Source organism: Erpetoichthys calabaricus, chromosome 2, assembly GCF_900747795.2.
Source record: "Erpetoichthys calabaricus chromosome 2, fErpCal1.3, whole genome shotgun sequence".
In the NCBI taxonomy this organism is placed as follows: Eukaryota; Metazoa; Chordata; class Cladistia; order Polypteriformes; family Polypteridae; genus Erpetoichthys; species Erpetoichthys calabaricus.
Window position 1 is genome coordinate 285,624,691 of NC_041395.2, and position 16,245 is coordinate 285,640,935.

General features: G+C 34.6%; 1 protein-coding gene across 1 annotated transcript in view; it reads left to right on the top strand.

Moving 5' to 3' along the window:
- The window catches only part of hpse2 (heparanase 2), a 306,556-nt gene that overhangs the window by 241,076 nt on the left and 49,235 nt on the right, over positions 1–16,245 (top strand). The window contains exon 9 of the mRNA XM_028795686.2: positions 3,539–3,653. Coding sequence (XP_028651519.1) covers positions 3,539–3,653 — 115 coding nt within the window. The remainder of the gene's footprint in view (positions 1–3,538; positions 3,654–16,245) is intronic.

A 16,245-nucleotide genomic window follows, 5' to 3' on the forward strand; every position in this document is an offset into this window, starting at 1 on the left:
TTGAGGACCAGTGGCAAACTGAAGCAGCACTTATGTATTATATAGAGCCTTTCACATCTATGTATTATATAGTACCTTTCATATCTATGTGCCAGCCTGGTCATTCCACAGGCTCTCATGGTCCTCGTCATAGTGTCAATGCACATCTTGGCCTGTCCAGTGCCAGACCCATAGGACAAATCCAGGCTAACATGAATTATACCCTTTCCACTATGCTGCCCAACTTGATGTCAGCTTTCCTATTCCCGCTGTGCTCCAAAACTTCAATCCGTGACATCCACAGTCCCTATTTCTTCTCATAACTTTCCCTATAGACATGGAAAGGAACAGGTGCACCTGCAACCCAAATTTTATACTACACCTGTCTCTAAATTGCCCAGTCCTCCGCTAACTTGTCTAGTTCCTCACTCTGTGAAAACCCACACCATAATGTCCACAACCCCGCCTCTGCAATCTTCCAATAACATGGACTTCTGATTGTCCACATCCATAGCATAAGTCCAATCCAAATTTTATTCTGCATTTGCTAATAGAGTGCCCAGTCCTTAGCCATTTCCACTGTATTCCATAAATCCATATCATACAATCACTAGTCCTTTGATTTTTCTCAAGTTTTGCATCCCAGTGTATCTCAGAGTCATTCCTTCCCTAATTTTATACTGCGCTTGCTGCCAGTCTGCCCATTTCTGTGTAAATATGTGAGGCTTACCTCACCTGGGCACAAATTCACACTGTAAGATCCATAGACCCTGTCTTTAAACATATTTCACACCCAACCTGTCTTGTACTACACCTACTGTACATCACAAGTCCGACCTAAATATTATTCTGCCTTTATGATCAGGATACCTGTATGTCCTTGAACATAAATTTTGGCCTTCTTTCCTTCAGGCCTGAAAATTTCTCAATTACTTTCCAATTAAATTGAGTCATTTCATTAAGCCTGCCAGAAAATTAGCTGAATACTATTGTCTAGAGCAGTGTTTCCCAGCCTTTTTTTTTTCTATAGTGGCAAATTTTTTCTAATCAAAATTATCCCAAGGCACACCTTTATCCTACTAAGCACAAACACATATATATCTCATCTATTATTCTGTATAGGATGTGTTGATTTTGATCACCTCTTCATTGTGCCTTTTAATGCCAGTCCTGTAGCCTCCATCTAGCTGTTCAGCAATACTAAGCCTGACAAAAATTTTTAGTCTCATGTTATGGTCTAGATGACTGTGGCAACTTTCATGCTGCTTGCATTTTTTAGAAAGATGTTTTAGATCTCGTTGTCTAGAACACTTTGGTACCAACACTTTGAAATAGCAAATAGGAAAGAAAAAAAAAACATTAGCTACACCATGGCCAGTTAGCCAACTCCATTTGTCATAACAAGACCTGGAAAAAGTCAGTGTGTAAGGTCATCCTCGAATTCTTAAGTCAGGTTGGTCCTTTCCAAACTCATTTATCTTTTTTTTTTCATCAAGTGAACAATTTATGAAGGGATGTTTCGTTAATGAAATAACCAAATTTTCTTTCATTTCTGAAGTTCTTGAAGTTGCCATCAAAGTCACGCTCGCTCATCTGTAGTTATGTAACATTAAAGGTGGATGTGAACTAAATCTAAGTATTCACACTGATTTTTTTTTTTTATTTATTCACATATAAATTTAAGAAATACAAGTCGGAAACAATTTTTAATGGATGTTGACATGTACTGACATTAGGTACTTTGTGCAAATAAACAGATTTATTTCATTATCATTTCACATTACCTAATTAAGTAGAGTTTTTAAAATATTTGGGGGACAGCGCACTAGCACCCTTCATGACAAACTTGCTGCAAGTGTAAACATTCTTTAAATGGAATGGAAAGAAGTGAAGTAGGCTTAAGCTTATACAAATAAGCACAAACCATTGGGAAGTGAATTAATGATATCTTAAATGTTTACATTTTTAATAATCCACAAAAATACAAAAACTATAAAAAATAATACACTAAATAAATAAATTGTAATAAATATAGTTAAAGTTTGTTGAAGTAAACTGAAATGGTCATAGCCTTCAGGAAGAAAATGACAGTGGACCAACTTACTCAGACACATGGAGAGATTCTTGAGTGACTCACTGACTTTACATCCTTAGGAATTCAGGGTGATGATCAATTGGAATTTTGTAAATGTGCCTTCAGCATTGTTGAGAATTTTTTTTACTAATGTTGTTTTATGTGAATAGATAGATAGATAGATAGATAGATAGATAGATAGATAGATAGATAGATAGATAGATAGATAGATAGATAGATAGATAGATAGATAGATAGATAGATAGATAGATAGATACTTTATTAATCCCAGGGGGAAATTCACACTGAATGATTTCAGTGTTAACTGTTGTTCTTTACAGATGTTCGGTGAACTACCTCAAACGATTAGTTTGCAAAGATGAAGTCAAGAAAAAAATAGTTTTTAATTCCAGTGATTTGTAATTAGTTAAACATATTATTATTTGCTTTTTCAAACAGGTATTATATTCAGTTAATGAAACTGCCATCAAGCAATAACCTATTTATTATTGTTATATTGTTTTTTTATATTGTTATCTTTTTTTATTTAGTTTGTAAATAAAATATACTCCATTTTAAAATGCAGATTCAAATTTACATTTATTTACCTAATATCTGTAGGAAACTGAATGTTTTCTTTCACATTATTTACCAAGAGTTCTGAAATTAATTAAAACAAACCTCTACATATAGTCCACTTAAAATGCATGCATTAATCTAAATATATACATCATTTCATAATGCAAGATTAGAGGTAAAATGATATACTATATAAAAAAGTAAAATACATATAATGCTAAATTTATGAAACTTTATATCATAGAAAGGGTCATATGATTGGCCATTGTTTGGTGAGGTGTCATTTACAGATTTATCTAAAATGCTGACCCTGCTTGAAATTATTATAATTATAATTAAAAGACCATTTCTTGAAAGAAATTTGGTATTGTTATAACCTCACTATTTGGCTGTTTATCCACCAAAATACGTTTTCCATAGTTTTTACAATCTTCCTTTCCAAGCTCATAGTTAGTCACTTTATTTTACCCTCTGAGTTCTTGTTCATAGATAATAAGATCTAAGTTTAAATGGTTTGCATCTGATTTTCTGCAGTCCATGGAGATTAAATATCTGGACTTGGGCATTCTTTTTTCTTTTCTTGCTAATTAATAGAACTTTCATTTCACACAAAAATCAACATACTCAGATTGAACATTCATGTAAAAATATTGAGCATTTACAGACTTATTTGCTTCTCACTGAAGTTTCACACATTTGCTTGCAAAATAACACGCTTAGATGTTCTGATTTTATGTGAGTCACTAGTCTGTGCTACAATTGGACAGTTGTGTATCTGTGTATCAAGAAGATATAAAATCCTTTAGCTTTCTGACTGTGAACCTTATGTAAGTACTAGTAATTTTTCTGTGTGTTGCACATGAAATAGAATAACACTGTTACTGCTCTCTTTATATGTTTTTACAGGTGGCTGAATACCCTTGGTATGTCAGCCATGCAGGGAATTGATGTTGTCATTCGTCATTCATTTTTTGACTATGGATATAACCATTTGGTGGATCAGAACTTTAATCCTTTGCCTGTAAGTTATACCATTTTAAATAGCAAATATTCATTATCATTGCATAATTTTCATTATTTCTGTACATTCTATAAATTTTAAACTAGACATCAAACTCATAACATTCAAAATAATGACAAAACTATTTTTTTATGGCTGACTAGAACAAACACAAATGTGGGTAACCCAAATAAAACCTAAAAAATGGAAAATTGTGTGAAACAAAAGTGGGTGTACATGAAAAGGTTTTGCACTTTAGAATCTGTGCCACACCTCTGTCCAACACTATTTCTTTCATCCTTCTAATTTGACTTTTTCTGTCTTCTTATTTTATATTTTACTTTCCAGTAAAGGCTATAGTTCTTTAAACACTACATTTCATTGCAGTTTAATTTGCCAAGGCTCCTATAAACTACTTCTAGATTGTCCTTCAATCTTGAAGGTCACAATGTGCCTCTACTTTTGCTGGAATTTAGGATCTCTTCAGCCTACCAATACGTTTTTCATTAGTGCATTAAGTGCTTTATTCTGATCCTTAAAACCTCAAAGGCTTGCATCATACTCCTAAGCTGGACAGTTCTTGCACTCTTATGGTATTATTTAACAGTTATAACTGTTTTATTATTATTGTGTCTTGATATACATACAGTATATGTCTAATAAACAATTTTGAAATTGTAATGTTTTTACATTATCAGCTGGGGTGATTAAGTATGAACATTTGTATAGGGTTTTGAGCTAGTCTAATAACTAGGGCACATTATTGTTCAGATTAAATATATTTTTACTAGGAAAAGAACATAATAATTTTAGAAATGTTTACCTACTATTGAATTTAATACTATATACACTTTTATTCACTTATTGTGTTCATTATTGTATAATTTTGAATTACTGTATCCTATATTGTACACATACTAATAAAGATTAGTATGTTTTTATCAGATATAGTTTTAGTTTTAATATACTTGTACAGCAATGATCATCTTACATAGAATTTTTACTACTAAACAATGAAGCTAAAGGTATACTCCTCCAAAAAATGACACTTTCTTGTATTTTATTCAGCCAGTATTGTTTGTAGAGATAGTCAAGAAATATTTTTATTGCCATGTTTTCATGGAGAACAGATGTACCGGTAATAATTTTTTTTCATAATTGAAGCTGTAAAGTGAGGAAAATTCTTCTGTTAATCTGGAGCACTTCTTGTAAAACAATGCTCTAATAAGTGTCATTTAGAGGATGCACAGTATAAAATAATGATCTATTTTGCTTCCCACAATTAAATTCTAGAAAGTATTACTTTAGATTAAATGAACACACAGATTATTCACTATTAATATATATACCATTCTCAGCATTACAAATATAGATAAATGCTATCAAATTACAAAGTCTTATTTCCAGTATCCAGGGAGAGAAATTTCCATTATATACTTTTAAGTCTTTATCGTAAACAGCTGATGTTGAAGCTTCGTTTTGAAGAAGAGTCACTACAGACAGCTTCTATAAATAAGAGAAAGAAATGTTGGCTTTACTGAGCCCAGTGGGTATAACTATGTTGTCTTTTTCTCCATAATAGTAATATAATTTGTAACCAGTTCCATATGTACTGTAGGAGAGTTCAATGTTTCACATCACATTTTAAATGGAAAACATTATGTGCCTTGTCAATAAAGTGTCAGTCAGCTAGCTGTTTCACAGAACATATTCTAACACAGCTCTTGTATTCTCAAATTCTGCTCATGACTAAGAAGGGAAGAATAACCAGGAATGTAAAAGAATCACAATAACTCTTCCCTTTCATGTTTACATTGTTATTCTAATACAATAACTATAAAACACATGGATGATAGGTTAGCAATTAAAAAGTTAGAAGAATTTGGTGGGTGCATACCTTGATTCCTGTAACATTCATGAAGAAAACTAAAAAAACATTCATGTAGAAAACTATTGAAATGTTAAGTCTTTAGATACAGCAGCATAGGTGATAGTATGACAACCAAAGCAGAAAATCAAATTGCAAATCCTAAAGTTTCCAAACTATAGGTGATATGATAGCCTAGGGACATTACAGCTTTTAGTCTATTAACTACAAATATTATATGATGCCATCTGACATTTTCTAGGTTAAAATAGTATATGAATAACTATTTGTATCATATCACTGCATACACGATGGTGTTTTTTTTTTCCAGAAAATAGTTATCTTGCTTATAGTTAGCTGGGAAAGACAGAGGCTCATCCAAGTAGCAGACCTAGACACTTCTATCTTCTATAATGAGTTTCACATGGTAACAATTGGTTAGCCATAATATGTTGACAGACACCCACATATCTGGAGACTAACATTGAAATTAATATGACGTAGAGCTTGAACAAAGTTTGCAAGATGGTTAGGAAATGAGAGAAGAATATAGTTTATGGGAATTTATCTGATTCAAATGAAATTCCAGAGTATATCTACTTGTCAGGCACCTTGAGGTACAGTTATACAAGGGTGAATGCATTAAGTAACACAACTGAGTTTAACATTTCATTACTGTCAATAAATATAAATATCACCATCAATTTTCTCTTATTGCTATAGCAATTGGTAAACTTATTATTAGTTGTAAATTTAAAATAATGCTATCATTGACTGTTTGTGCTGACAGACTGAAAATACATATAAGAAAAAAGTTACCCCTCCTGTTGTTGCATACACTGTTTTCTCCATTAAAAGATGTAAATTTTGTAGGAAGAATAATTGGCTGCTTCTTTGGATGGATTTACAGATACTCAATGTGAAAAGAAAAAATAGGTAAAATTAAAAACCTGACAGATGTACATGAATGCAAGGTATGGCCTGTACTAGTGTGTAACTCTGGCACAATGAGATTTTTCCCGTGGGAGATATTAGAAAAGATGAAAGCATTGAATAGTGTTGAGTTGAACGGGCACACTGGAGAACTATGGAATGAAACATTATCTCTATTTCTGTGGCCCTGAACAGTTTCCTCCCCCAGTAACTTACCATGCACCCTTGTGTGCAGTAGCCAGTTGTTGAGAGATATGCAACACAAGCCACTAGCACGCTCAGGTGGCATCCATTCCAGTACTAAAGAGTTGAAGGCACCTCTTGAAACTGCTGGAAAGTGATATTTTGAAATAATGAGACTTTTCCTGGGGTATTCTTGGTAGTAACACTATTTTCACTATATATACAGTAAAAAAATATTTGTTTGTGTACTCTGACAAGAATGCAATGTGTTATATGTATACATTTTAAAAATATAATTGACCATATAGTAAGAAGTGCAAAAAAAAAACTGTTAAACTGGGATGCTAGCCATTTGGCATGAAATGTTTATTATTTAGTGCTCTGAGGTGAACCCTGGAGAATGTTAATGGTGTCTTATTTCAGTCATTTCTATACTGTTTTAACATGCACAGTATGACAGCATGTTAGAAATTGTACATCAATTTGTTGGAATTTGTTTTCAAGTTCACATATGATCATGGGATGTCAGAGTCCATTTCAGCAGCAAAGAGTACAAACAAAATAAGAACCCCAGTCCATTGTTGAGCATGCTCATTTACAAACCACTTCATTACAATTTTTGGAGTACAGGAGGAATGAATAATTCAGAAGAAAATGCAAACAAACAGACAGACAGTCTGTCAGACAGAGAACATGCAAACTTAATAAAAGACTCTCGAATCTGAAACATTTTTCAAGAACTGAGAGTTTAACAATTAGCCTTCCCAAAGAATTCAAATGGTCCTTTGAGATAGACTGGTAAACTGTCAAGGACTGCTTCCTATTTTATGCCTGATGGTGGTGGGTTTGGCTCCAATTCCCTGCTACTGTAAAATTGAATTAATTAAGCTGGTTCAGTGGGTGGATGGTTGGATAATTAGATGGATGGAATGAAATGTAAGCAAATGGCCCAGACAAAATTCATCGAAATAATTAAGTGTAAGTACATGAATAATACAAGGGAGGTATAGATGGAGAAATGGGTTGTAAAGATACATAAACTAAGTGTCACATTAAGACTGCAAAAGTCAGATTTTCAGTACAATCTTCACATGAACTATACAATCAGTTACCAACCTCTACACCATTTTATCTTTTGACAGGTGAATAAATGATCCTTTCAAGTGTTAGACATACCCAAATAAATGCCCTTTTTTGTATTGATACAATAAGCGCCTTGTGTTATTGACTTCATTACGACATGCGACTTAGTCAGTAGTCCTCAGTTGGCAACAGAAATTAATTCACATTCATTTCTATTTCACCTGCAGCTGACTATTCTGATTTACCTCCCTCTCATGCTAATGTGACTGTTGGTGTTTTTCCTCCTCTGATGTGTTGCATACTTTGCTATCCACTTGCTCCAGAGAATTTTGTAAAACTTTAGATTACTCAATTTTCACAAATGACCAATTTTAATCGTAGCCATTCTTCTTCTGTATGTCAGTGCCCTTTCTGTCCTTCACTACATATTATAGTGCCTTCAAATTCTATTGTGATCAGTCTTCCTTGTATATTTCTATAAGCTTCCGGAAAAGCAACTAGCATAAGTTATTTACAAAAAAACCACCTTCTGTTCTGTATTTTAGTTGTCTGATGTGTTTTGTTTTAGCCTGCAAAAAATTAAAATGATACTGAATTGTTTATTTAATTGCATGTTTCTAAATGTCTTCTTTACTCTATCACTACAGTTTTTTTTGGTGCAATGACAGTTAAACTGACTCCAGATGAAAGTATGTAGATCTTTCTCAGTTCTGACTTATGCCTTTTTATTATATGATGCATACATAAGTAAATCAAAAAGCATCTCTGTAAACTTATTGGTGAAAGGTGAAGAAATTATTGTATATTTAATTTATGAGCTCTTACTTATGTTGGGCTTTTGCTACTTTGCTTTTGTTTGACCACTGTCTTGGGTTGTGCATCAAGTCTGAAAGTCATTTGTTTATTTCACACTCTGGTTCTTAAAGCTCAGTTTTGCAGGGAACTTCCTTTTGTTCATCCAATTTACTCACTCTGTTTTACATGGTGAGATTTGGTTTCCTTCCTGATTTTTTTTGCCTTGCGCCCTCCCCCACCATAACCTACCATCTATGGGGGAGGAGCGAATGCTTCAGATTCATCAAAAATTTCGATCTCCAGTTTTTGACGGATCTTGATGTTTTAGGGGTCCCTGATACCGAAAACATTGATGTCTTACTGATAGGTGTGTATCTGTCTGTGTGTATGTGTCTGTATGTCACAGTTTCTTGAGGAAGATCTAGAGCTAAAATGGCTTGACGGAAAAATAGCAAACTGTTATGAGATGACGATGTGTTGATTAGTTTTTGAGCCAAATCATGCAAGAGAGTCACTCAAGAGGAACCCTCAAATACCGCTATTCTGCAATTAATTATGAATTCTTCTCATCAATTGCTATCGTGATGACCTATTTTATGATCAGAGAGATCAGCATCAGAGCAGTAAATAATTGCTGAAATGTTATAGAATAGTTTGGGTAACTTGGTTCCTAGGGCGCAAAGCATACTGACACTCCCTTTTTTGTTTGTATTATGTATTATGCTTATTTTATGTACATACTAGCTGATTGCCCAGTGGCTTCGCTCACTGAGTGCAAAGGAAAAAATAAAATGTAGTATTTATAAAATAAGTTTGTTAATTGCCAATATTATTCTTCAACAAATAAAGAGCATTTACAATAACATACAGTAGAAATCAATATAAACAACATTATTAACATCATTATCATATGAGAATATGAAGTAATATATAAGAAGCACATTGCATATAAACATAAATTATTAAACAGTAAAATATTTTGATAAAAGAATTTGAACAACATATAAGAAGCATATAAATTATTAAACAGTAAAACATTAGCATTTAAGAAGTAAAGATACATTGAGTACTACTGCAGTGCTTTCGGTTATACTACATTTTTTGTTTGCCCATTACATGCATAAATGTACACATTTTTTGGTGTACCTACCCGAGAACACACAACATATAACTGACCATGGGAGAAGCATGGATTTTAAACACGCCTTGAGTTCATCCACTGGTGTCCCTCGTGGAATAACTGGTGATGTTTGACGAAAATCTCCTGCGAGTAAAATGACAGTACCTCCCATTATTTTGGTAGGATCGCTGAGATCTTGCATTGTTCGGTTCAAGGCTTCATAAGCTCTTTTATGTGCCATGGTGCACTCATCCCAAACTATTATCTTTGAATGTTGCAAGACTTTTGCCTTTCCAGAGCCCTTGCGTATGTTGCAAATTGGATTTTCGTCGTGAGCGAAGTTTAATGGTAATTGCAATGCCGAATGTGCTGTACAGCCTCCATCTAATAATGTAGAAGTGATTCCTGATGACGGTACAGCCAGAGCTATGTCACCATTTGCTCTCTCGGCAAAAATCAGGTTTATTAAGAATGTTTTTCCTGTTCCTCTGTGGTCATACGTAATTTCCGTTTCAAACGCTCATACGTAATTTCCGTTTCAAACGCAAAAAGAATTTTATATATATAGATTTCTTTAAGTAGTACCTGGTCACAAAAAAGCACTTTAATAGCATCACAAAGAAATTCACTTCTGTCATAAAACGTATTAGGAACAATTTTGAGATTCGTAGAAATCAATTATGAGATACAAATGAATAGAAAAAACTAGCAAATGCAAATAGTACAGAAATTGTGACTGGTTAATACTTGGGTATAGTACTTTTAGCTGGAGATAATTTAGAGCATGATATTAAAAGTGGGCACCACAAAGTTGAATCAAAGTGTTCTTTCACTTTTGTATATTAACTTCAAGAGGCTCTACTGTGTGCGCAGAAAAATCTTGTAATAGAGTGGAATGAGGATATTTGTTTACTGTACTAAGCAAATTTTAGTTGGGACCCAACATATGTGTTTGGACCAATTTACAAGGGACAGTCAAAACATTTTTTTAACTCTATTGATAATTTCAAAAACAAATCACATCACTTTTCTACGTAGTCACCTTCGGTTGCGATGCAGTTTAGCCAGCGTCATACCAACATTTTAAGGACCAATTACTACTCCTTCCACCTTCGCAGTTTCCAACAAAAAAAAAAAAGTGTGGAAACTTTTTGAACATCCCTCGTACTTACTAAGCTTTAGTCCAGAAGCCTCTGTTTTATGTTAAAATGTAAAACTATCAGCAATGCTTGCAATTGTTATTGAACGATAGCTGTTCATCTTTGGTAGCAGTCAGGGAAACATAAAGGAAAGCACTGAATAAAGCATATATCTGTCTCTAACAAAACAAAACCAAGCTAAATGTCTTGAACACTCAATAATCCTTTCCTTAACTATAAGAGCACCATGAAAATTTACTATTTATTGTTTATATCACAATTATTCCCCTTTATTTGAAAACAAAACATTACAGCAGAATACAGCTCAATCAAACAAATACAATTAACATAGTAAATACAAAACATGGTTCATAACCAATCAAAAAAAAAACTGCAAAAATAAATTATAATATAGTTCCCTATCTAAAATTATTCTTCATATATAATAAAACAGCAAGTATGGTAGTGAAGTTTAGCACATGATAAATGTGCTTATTGTAGAATGATATAAAGTTTTTGCCACATTTGGAATAGTTTTAAGAATTTGATATTTTCCAGTTTGAAATAATACAGTACAGTAATCCCTCCTCCATCGCGGGGGTTGCGTTCCAGAGCCACCCGCGAAATAAGAAAATCCGCGAAGTAGAAACCATATGTTTATATAGTTATTTTTATATTGTCATGCTTGGGTCACAGATTTGCACAGAAACACAGGAGGTTGTAGAGAGACAGGAACGTTATTCAAACACTGCAAACAAACATTTGTCTCTTTTTCAAAAGTTTAAACTGTGCTCCATGACAAGACAGAGATGACAGTTCCGTCTCACAAAGCTGTTGAAGGCGGCAGCTCACACCCCCTCCGTCAGGAGCAGACAAAGAGAGAGAGAGACAGAGTTTGTTTTTCAATCAAGAATCAATACGTGCCCTTCGAGCTTATAAGTATGCGAAGCACCATGCAGCATGTGTTTCAGGAAGCAGCTGCACAAAAGATAGCAACGTGAAGATAATCTTTCAGCATTTTTAGACGAGCGTCCGTATCGTCTAGGTGTGCGAACAGCCCCCCTGCTCACACCCCCTACGTCAGGATCAGAGAAAGTCAGTGCAAGAGAGACAGAGAAAAGTAAGCTGGGTAGCTTCTCAGCCATCTGCCAATAGCGTCCCTTGTATGAAATCAACTAGGCAAACCAACTGAGGAAGCATGTACCAGAAATTAAAAGACCCATTGTCCGCAGAAACCCGCGAAGCAGCGAAAAATCCGCGATATATATTTAAATATGCTTACATATAAAATCCGCGATGGAGTGAAGCCGCGAAAGGTGAAGCGCGATATAGCGAGGGATTACTGTATATCATTTTCCCACAAATTTGTAGAAGATGGCTTGGATTTCTTCGATGAACCAAATAAAGTCTATGTTCTTGTTGTGTAGGATATTACAACCGATTTCTCATAACACACTTTAATTTCATCTGGTAGCACTCTAAATTCTGCCAATAATGTTTTAATTGTAACTCTATATCCAAGGCTGTCTAAAAGATAAAAAAAATGTCCTCAAAGATATGGCCAAGCAAGACAGGCACATAATCACAACATTCACAAGTTGGATCTTGCCTGGTTACATTTTAGACAGATTAAAATGAGATTCAAGTGATTGATGAAAAATGTGGCATGCTTGATAGATATTAAACTAGAATGTATTCCATTAATGGCATAGTCCATTACTTTTTAGAAATTTTATTTGAGAGATCCCTTTGCCATTGTTGTCATTCTTTCATTCTTTGTCAGCAAAACCGATACTATCCGCTCTGGCATTGTTTCAACAGGTTACATACTTCCTGTTGTTAATCACAGCATTGTTTTGGAACCCTTTGATGTGGTTTCACTTAAAAAGTACTGTACTATTGATACACATGGACATACTTTTTGTCCTCTTGATGTTGTTCCACCATGCTTCTTACTGGAAGCTTTTGATATCTTGGGTCCAGCATTGTTTCTGTTATAAATGGATCTATTAGTGAAGTGGTTGTGCCCTCATTTTTTAAACATGCAGTGGTGCGACCCTGTCTTAAAACGTAAAAGTAGATCCTGGTGTGTTAGCTAATTTTTGCCCAATTTCCTAATTGCCATTTTTGGCTAAAATATTGGAAAGAATTATTTATAATCAATTGATTGATCATGTTAACTCCAATAATGTATTTATCAACCAATCTGGCATTAGGCATTTTAATGGTGTTGAGTCTGCCCTCCTAGAAAGTGTTTAATGACATCTTTCTTATTACCAACTCAGGTGGGGTAGCAGTCCTTTTCCTCCTTGATATTTCTGCAGCTTTTGACACTATTGACCATGAGATCTTGCTAATGCGGCTTGAGCATCTGGGTGGGTCTTAAAAGGGCTGCTCTCAATTGGTCCAGGTCATATTTAGTGTTAGACACTTTTTAGTGACTTTAAATTTCTCTTTTTCATCTACTTTTTCTGTTAAATGTGGTATTCCTCAGGGGTTCATTCTGGGTCCTATTTTATTTTCTATTCATGTTCATCCTATAGGAGCTATTTTTTCCAATGTTTAATGTTTCTTTTCATTGTTATGCTGATGACACCAAAGTCTATATTCCTGTGTATAACTCTGCAATGATTCAGCTGCACAAGTTTCTTGTAGAACTAAGATCCTGGATGACTGACAATTTTCTCAATCTTAATCAAAATAAAATGAAATTGCTTAAAGCTGGTCCTCCTGCTAAAGCTCAAACTGGTTTTGAACTCCTTGGCTCTTTCGCAGACTTTTGTAAACCCCATTTTCAGAATCTTGGGGTTATTTTTGATAGTACTCTCTTTTGAAAAACAGATACATTCTGTGGTCAATAGTTGCTTTTTCCAGGATTGTCGTTTAGCCAAGGTTAAGCCTTTTTTTTTATCTCCTAGGGATCTTGAAAATGTTACTCATGCTTTCATCTTTTCTCACCTTGATTACAGCAACTCATTGTATTCTGGGATCAGCAAATCCCTGATACGCAGGTTGACTCCGTTTCTCCAATTTTAGCCTCTTTACACTGGCTATCTGTTAGTTTCAGAACTGATTTTAAAATTTAGTCATTTGATTGTTTCAATTTATTGTTGGTTTGTATTGTGTTTTTATTGTATTTTATTGCAAAGCACTTTGGCTACAGCATTACTGATGTTGTTTTAAATGTGTTCTATAAATAAATCGACATTGACATTGTTGTCTAGAATCATTAAAGAGTAAATCCCCTGAAATATTATATATGCTGTAGAGATACTGTCTGAATCTTCACCTAAACTAGCCAATTTCACCCCAGTGATAGATATGGTTAAGACATACAGTATAGGATATTGGGTAAGTTGCTTTTAACAAAGTTTATAACTTAAATAGAGAAAAAAGTATGTAGCTGGAAGATCAAATTTAGATCAGAATTGTTCAAACAGTCTGAATACATTATCAATACAGAAACCTCTAAATGTAGCAATCCCAACATTTTTCCATAGGGTTAATATTGCATAGCTTAACGAAGGTTTAGAAAGGTAATTATGATATAGTAACAACTTCTTTGCCTTAAAATGTGTCCTGCATTGGTTCAGTATTCTTAGCAAGTCTGGGTTACTAGTAAATTAACTATAATTAGTGTTGACGGAAACACAGAAAAGAGAATACAGAGAAGATTTAAAATGGGATTTGTTTTCCATTGCAGGCCAAACTGGTGCATATTTGTTTATTTCTGCCAATTTCCAATATTTTATTGGGTGACTATTTACCACCCAGTAGTAAAATGGAAAGGTAGTGCCATGCTGCTTTGTGGTTTAGATCTCTGTAATATTGCTTTTTGATACATGGTCATTTTGAGTTCCATATAAATGATGTTACAATTGAGTCCAATGTCTTAAAGAAGGATTTGTTGATAAGGATGCTCTGTAAAAGATATAGGAGCTTTGGGAAGATGTTCATTTGACTATACTAATTCTCCCAGCTAGTGTAAGATGGAGGGTTGACCATCTAATTTTCTTTTCAGGTTGCAAACTAATAGTAGCTCAGGCATAGCTGTTGATGGAGGTTTGTTTGGGTTTGAACTCCAACCCGAAATATATTAGGGCAGTTCCAACTGACTAATCATAGATATAAATATAGTGTATATAAAGTTTAGGCATATATTGTACAGTATGTATTATGTCTATATTAAACAACATTGGTTTGTGCAGTCCACCAAACATTAAAAAAGAGTCCTAAGGAGTCACAAAGTTACCTTTCTTTGTTGATAGATATCAAATGAAACTGTCACATTCATTGAATCCTCTTTGAACTGACATGCAGGTAGCAGAACAAAGAAAGAAGACAAAGAGAGACAAAGTAGGGAACCAATCAAGAAAAGAACTTCAGGACCAAAACTACAGCAACTGATAAAGTTACTTTTGACATTTGGAATAAGTTTCTTTGAAAGGACTTTCAGACAATGAACAATGGAATATACTGTATATACTTATAACTGGATATTGCTGGGATAGCATGCTTAATGCATCAATTCAGTGTTGCAAGGAAGACAGGTTATGTACTCTTGAATTGGCAGGATGGTGTGTGGTGGTCCGCATTTTTAAGAAAGGGGTCTGGAGGGTGTTTTCCAACTACACAGGGATCACACTCCTCAGCCTTCCAGGTAAAGCATATACAAGGGTACTGGTGGGGAAGCGTCATCTGATGGCTGCTAGGGGGTGCATAGGAGTATGATTGCCCAGCCTACATGTGTTCTGTAGATCTGGAAAAAGCATATGACCATGCTCATCGGCATATGTTGTTAAAGGTGGCTTCAGAAATATGGGGAAATAGGACCGTTCTTGCGTAGTATTTGTTCCCTGTATGAATGCAGTGAGAGCTGTGTCTGAAAACTTGGTGTTACGTCAGATTCTTTTACTGTGAGTATAGGACACCGTCAAAGCTGTTTCTTCTCAGCACTCCTTTTTGTGGTGTACATAGACATAATATCAAAATGTAGCCAAAGATGTGAGTGTGTCTACTTAGGGAGGCTAAGGGTAGTAAGTATTGTTGCTTTATGCAGATGATATTGTCCTCTTTGCCTCACCTGACTGTGACTTCGGGCATGTATTCAAGCGATTTTCTACTGGGTGTGAAGTAGAAAGTATGAGGACGAGCACCTCTAAGTCTGAGGTAATATTTTCTCTTGGTATACTGTGGTTTGCTTTCTCCAGGTCAGGTGGTGCCAACTGCCCTTAGTGGAGGAGTCTAAGTATCTCATTATCTTGTTTATGAGTAATAAAGGAAGGGAACAAGAAATAAGCAGCAGATTGGAGTGGCGGTAGCTATTCTGCAGGCACAGTACTGGACCATGGTGGTGAAGTGGGATATGAGTATAATGATAAAACTCTCAGTTTACCAGCTAATCTACATTTCTGTCCTCAACTATGGTCATGGGCTATGGGTAATGAAGAAAGAATGAGATTGTGAGTACAATTAGCAGAAATATGTTTTCTT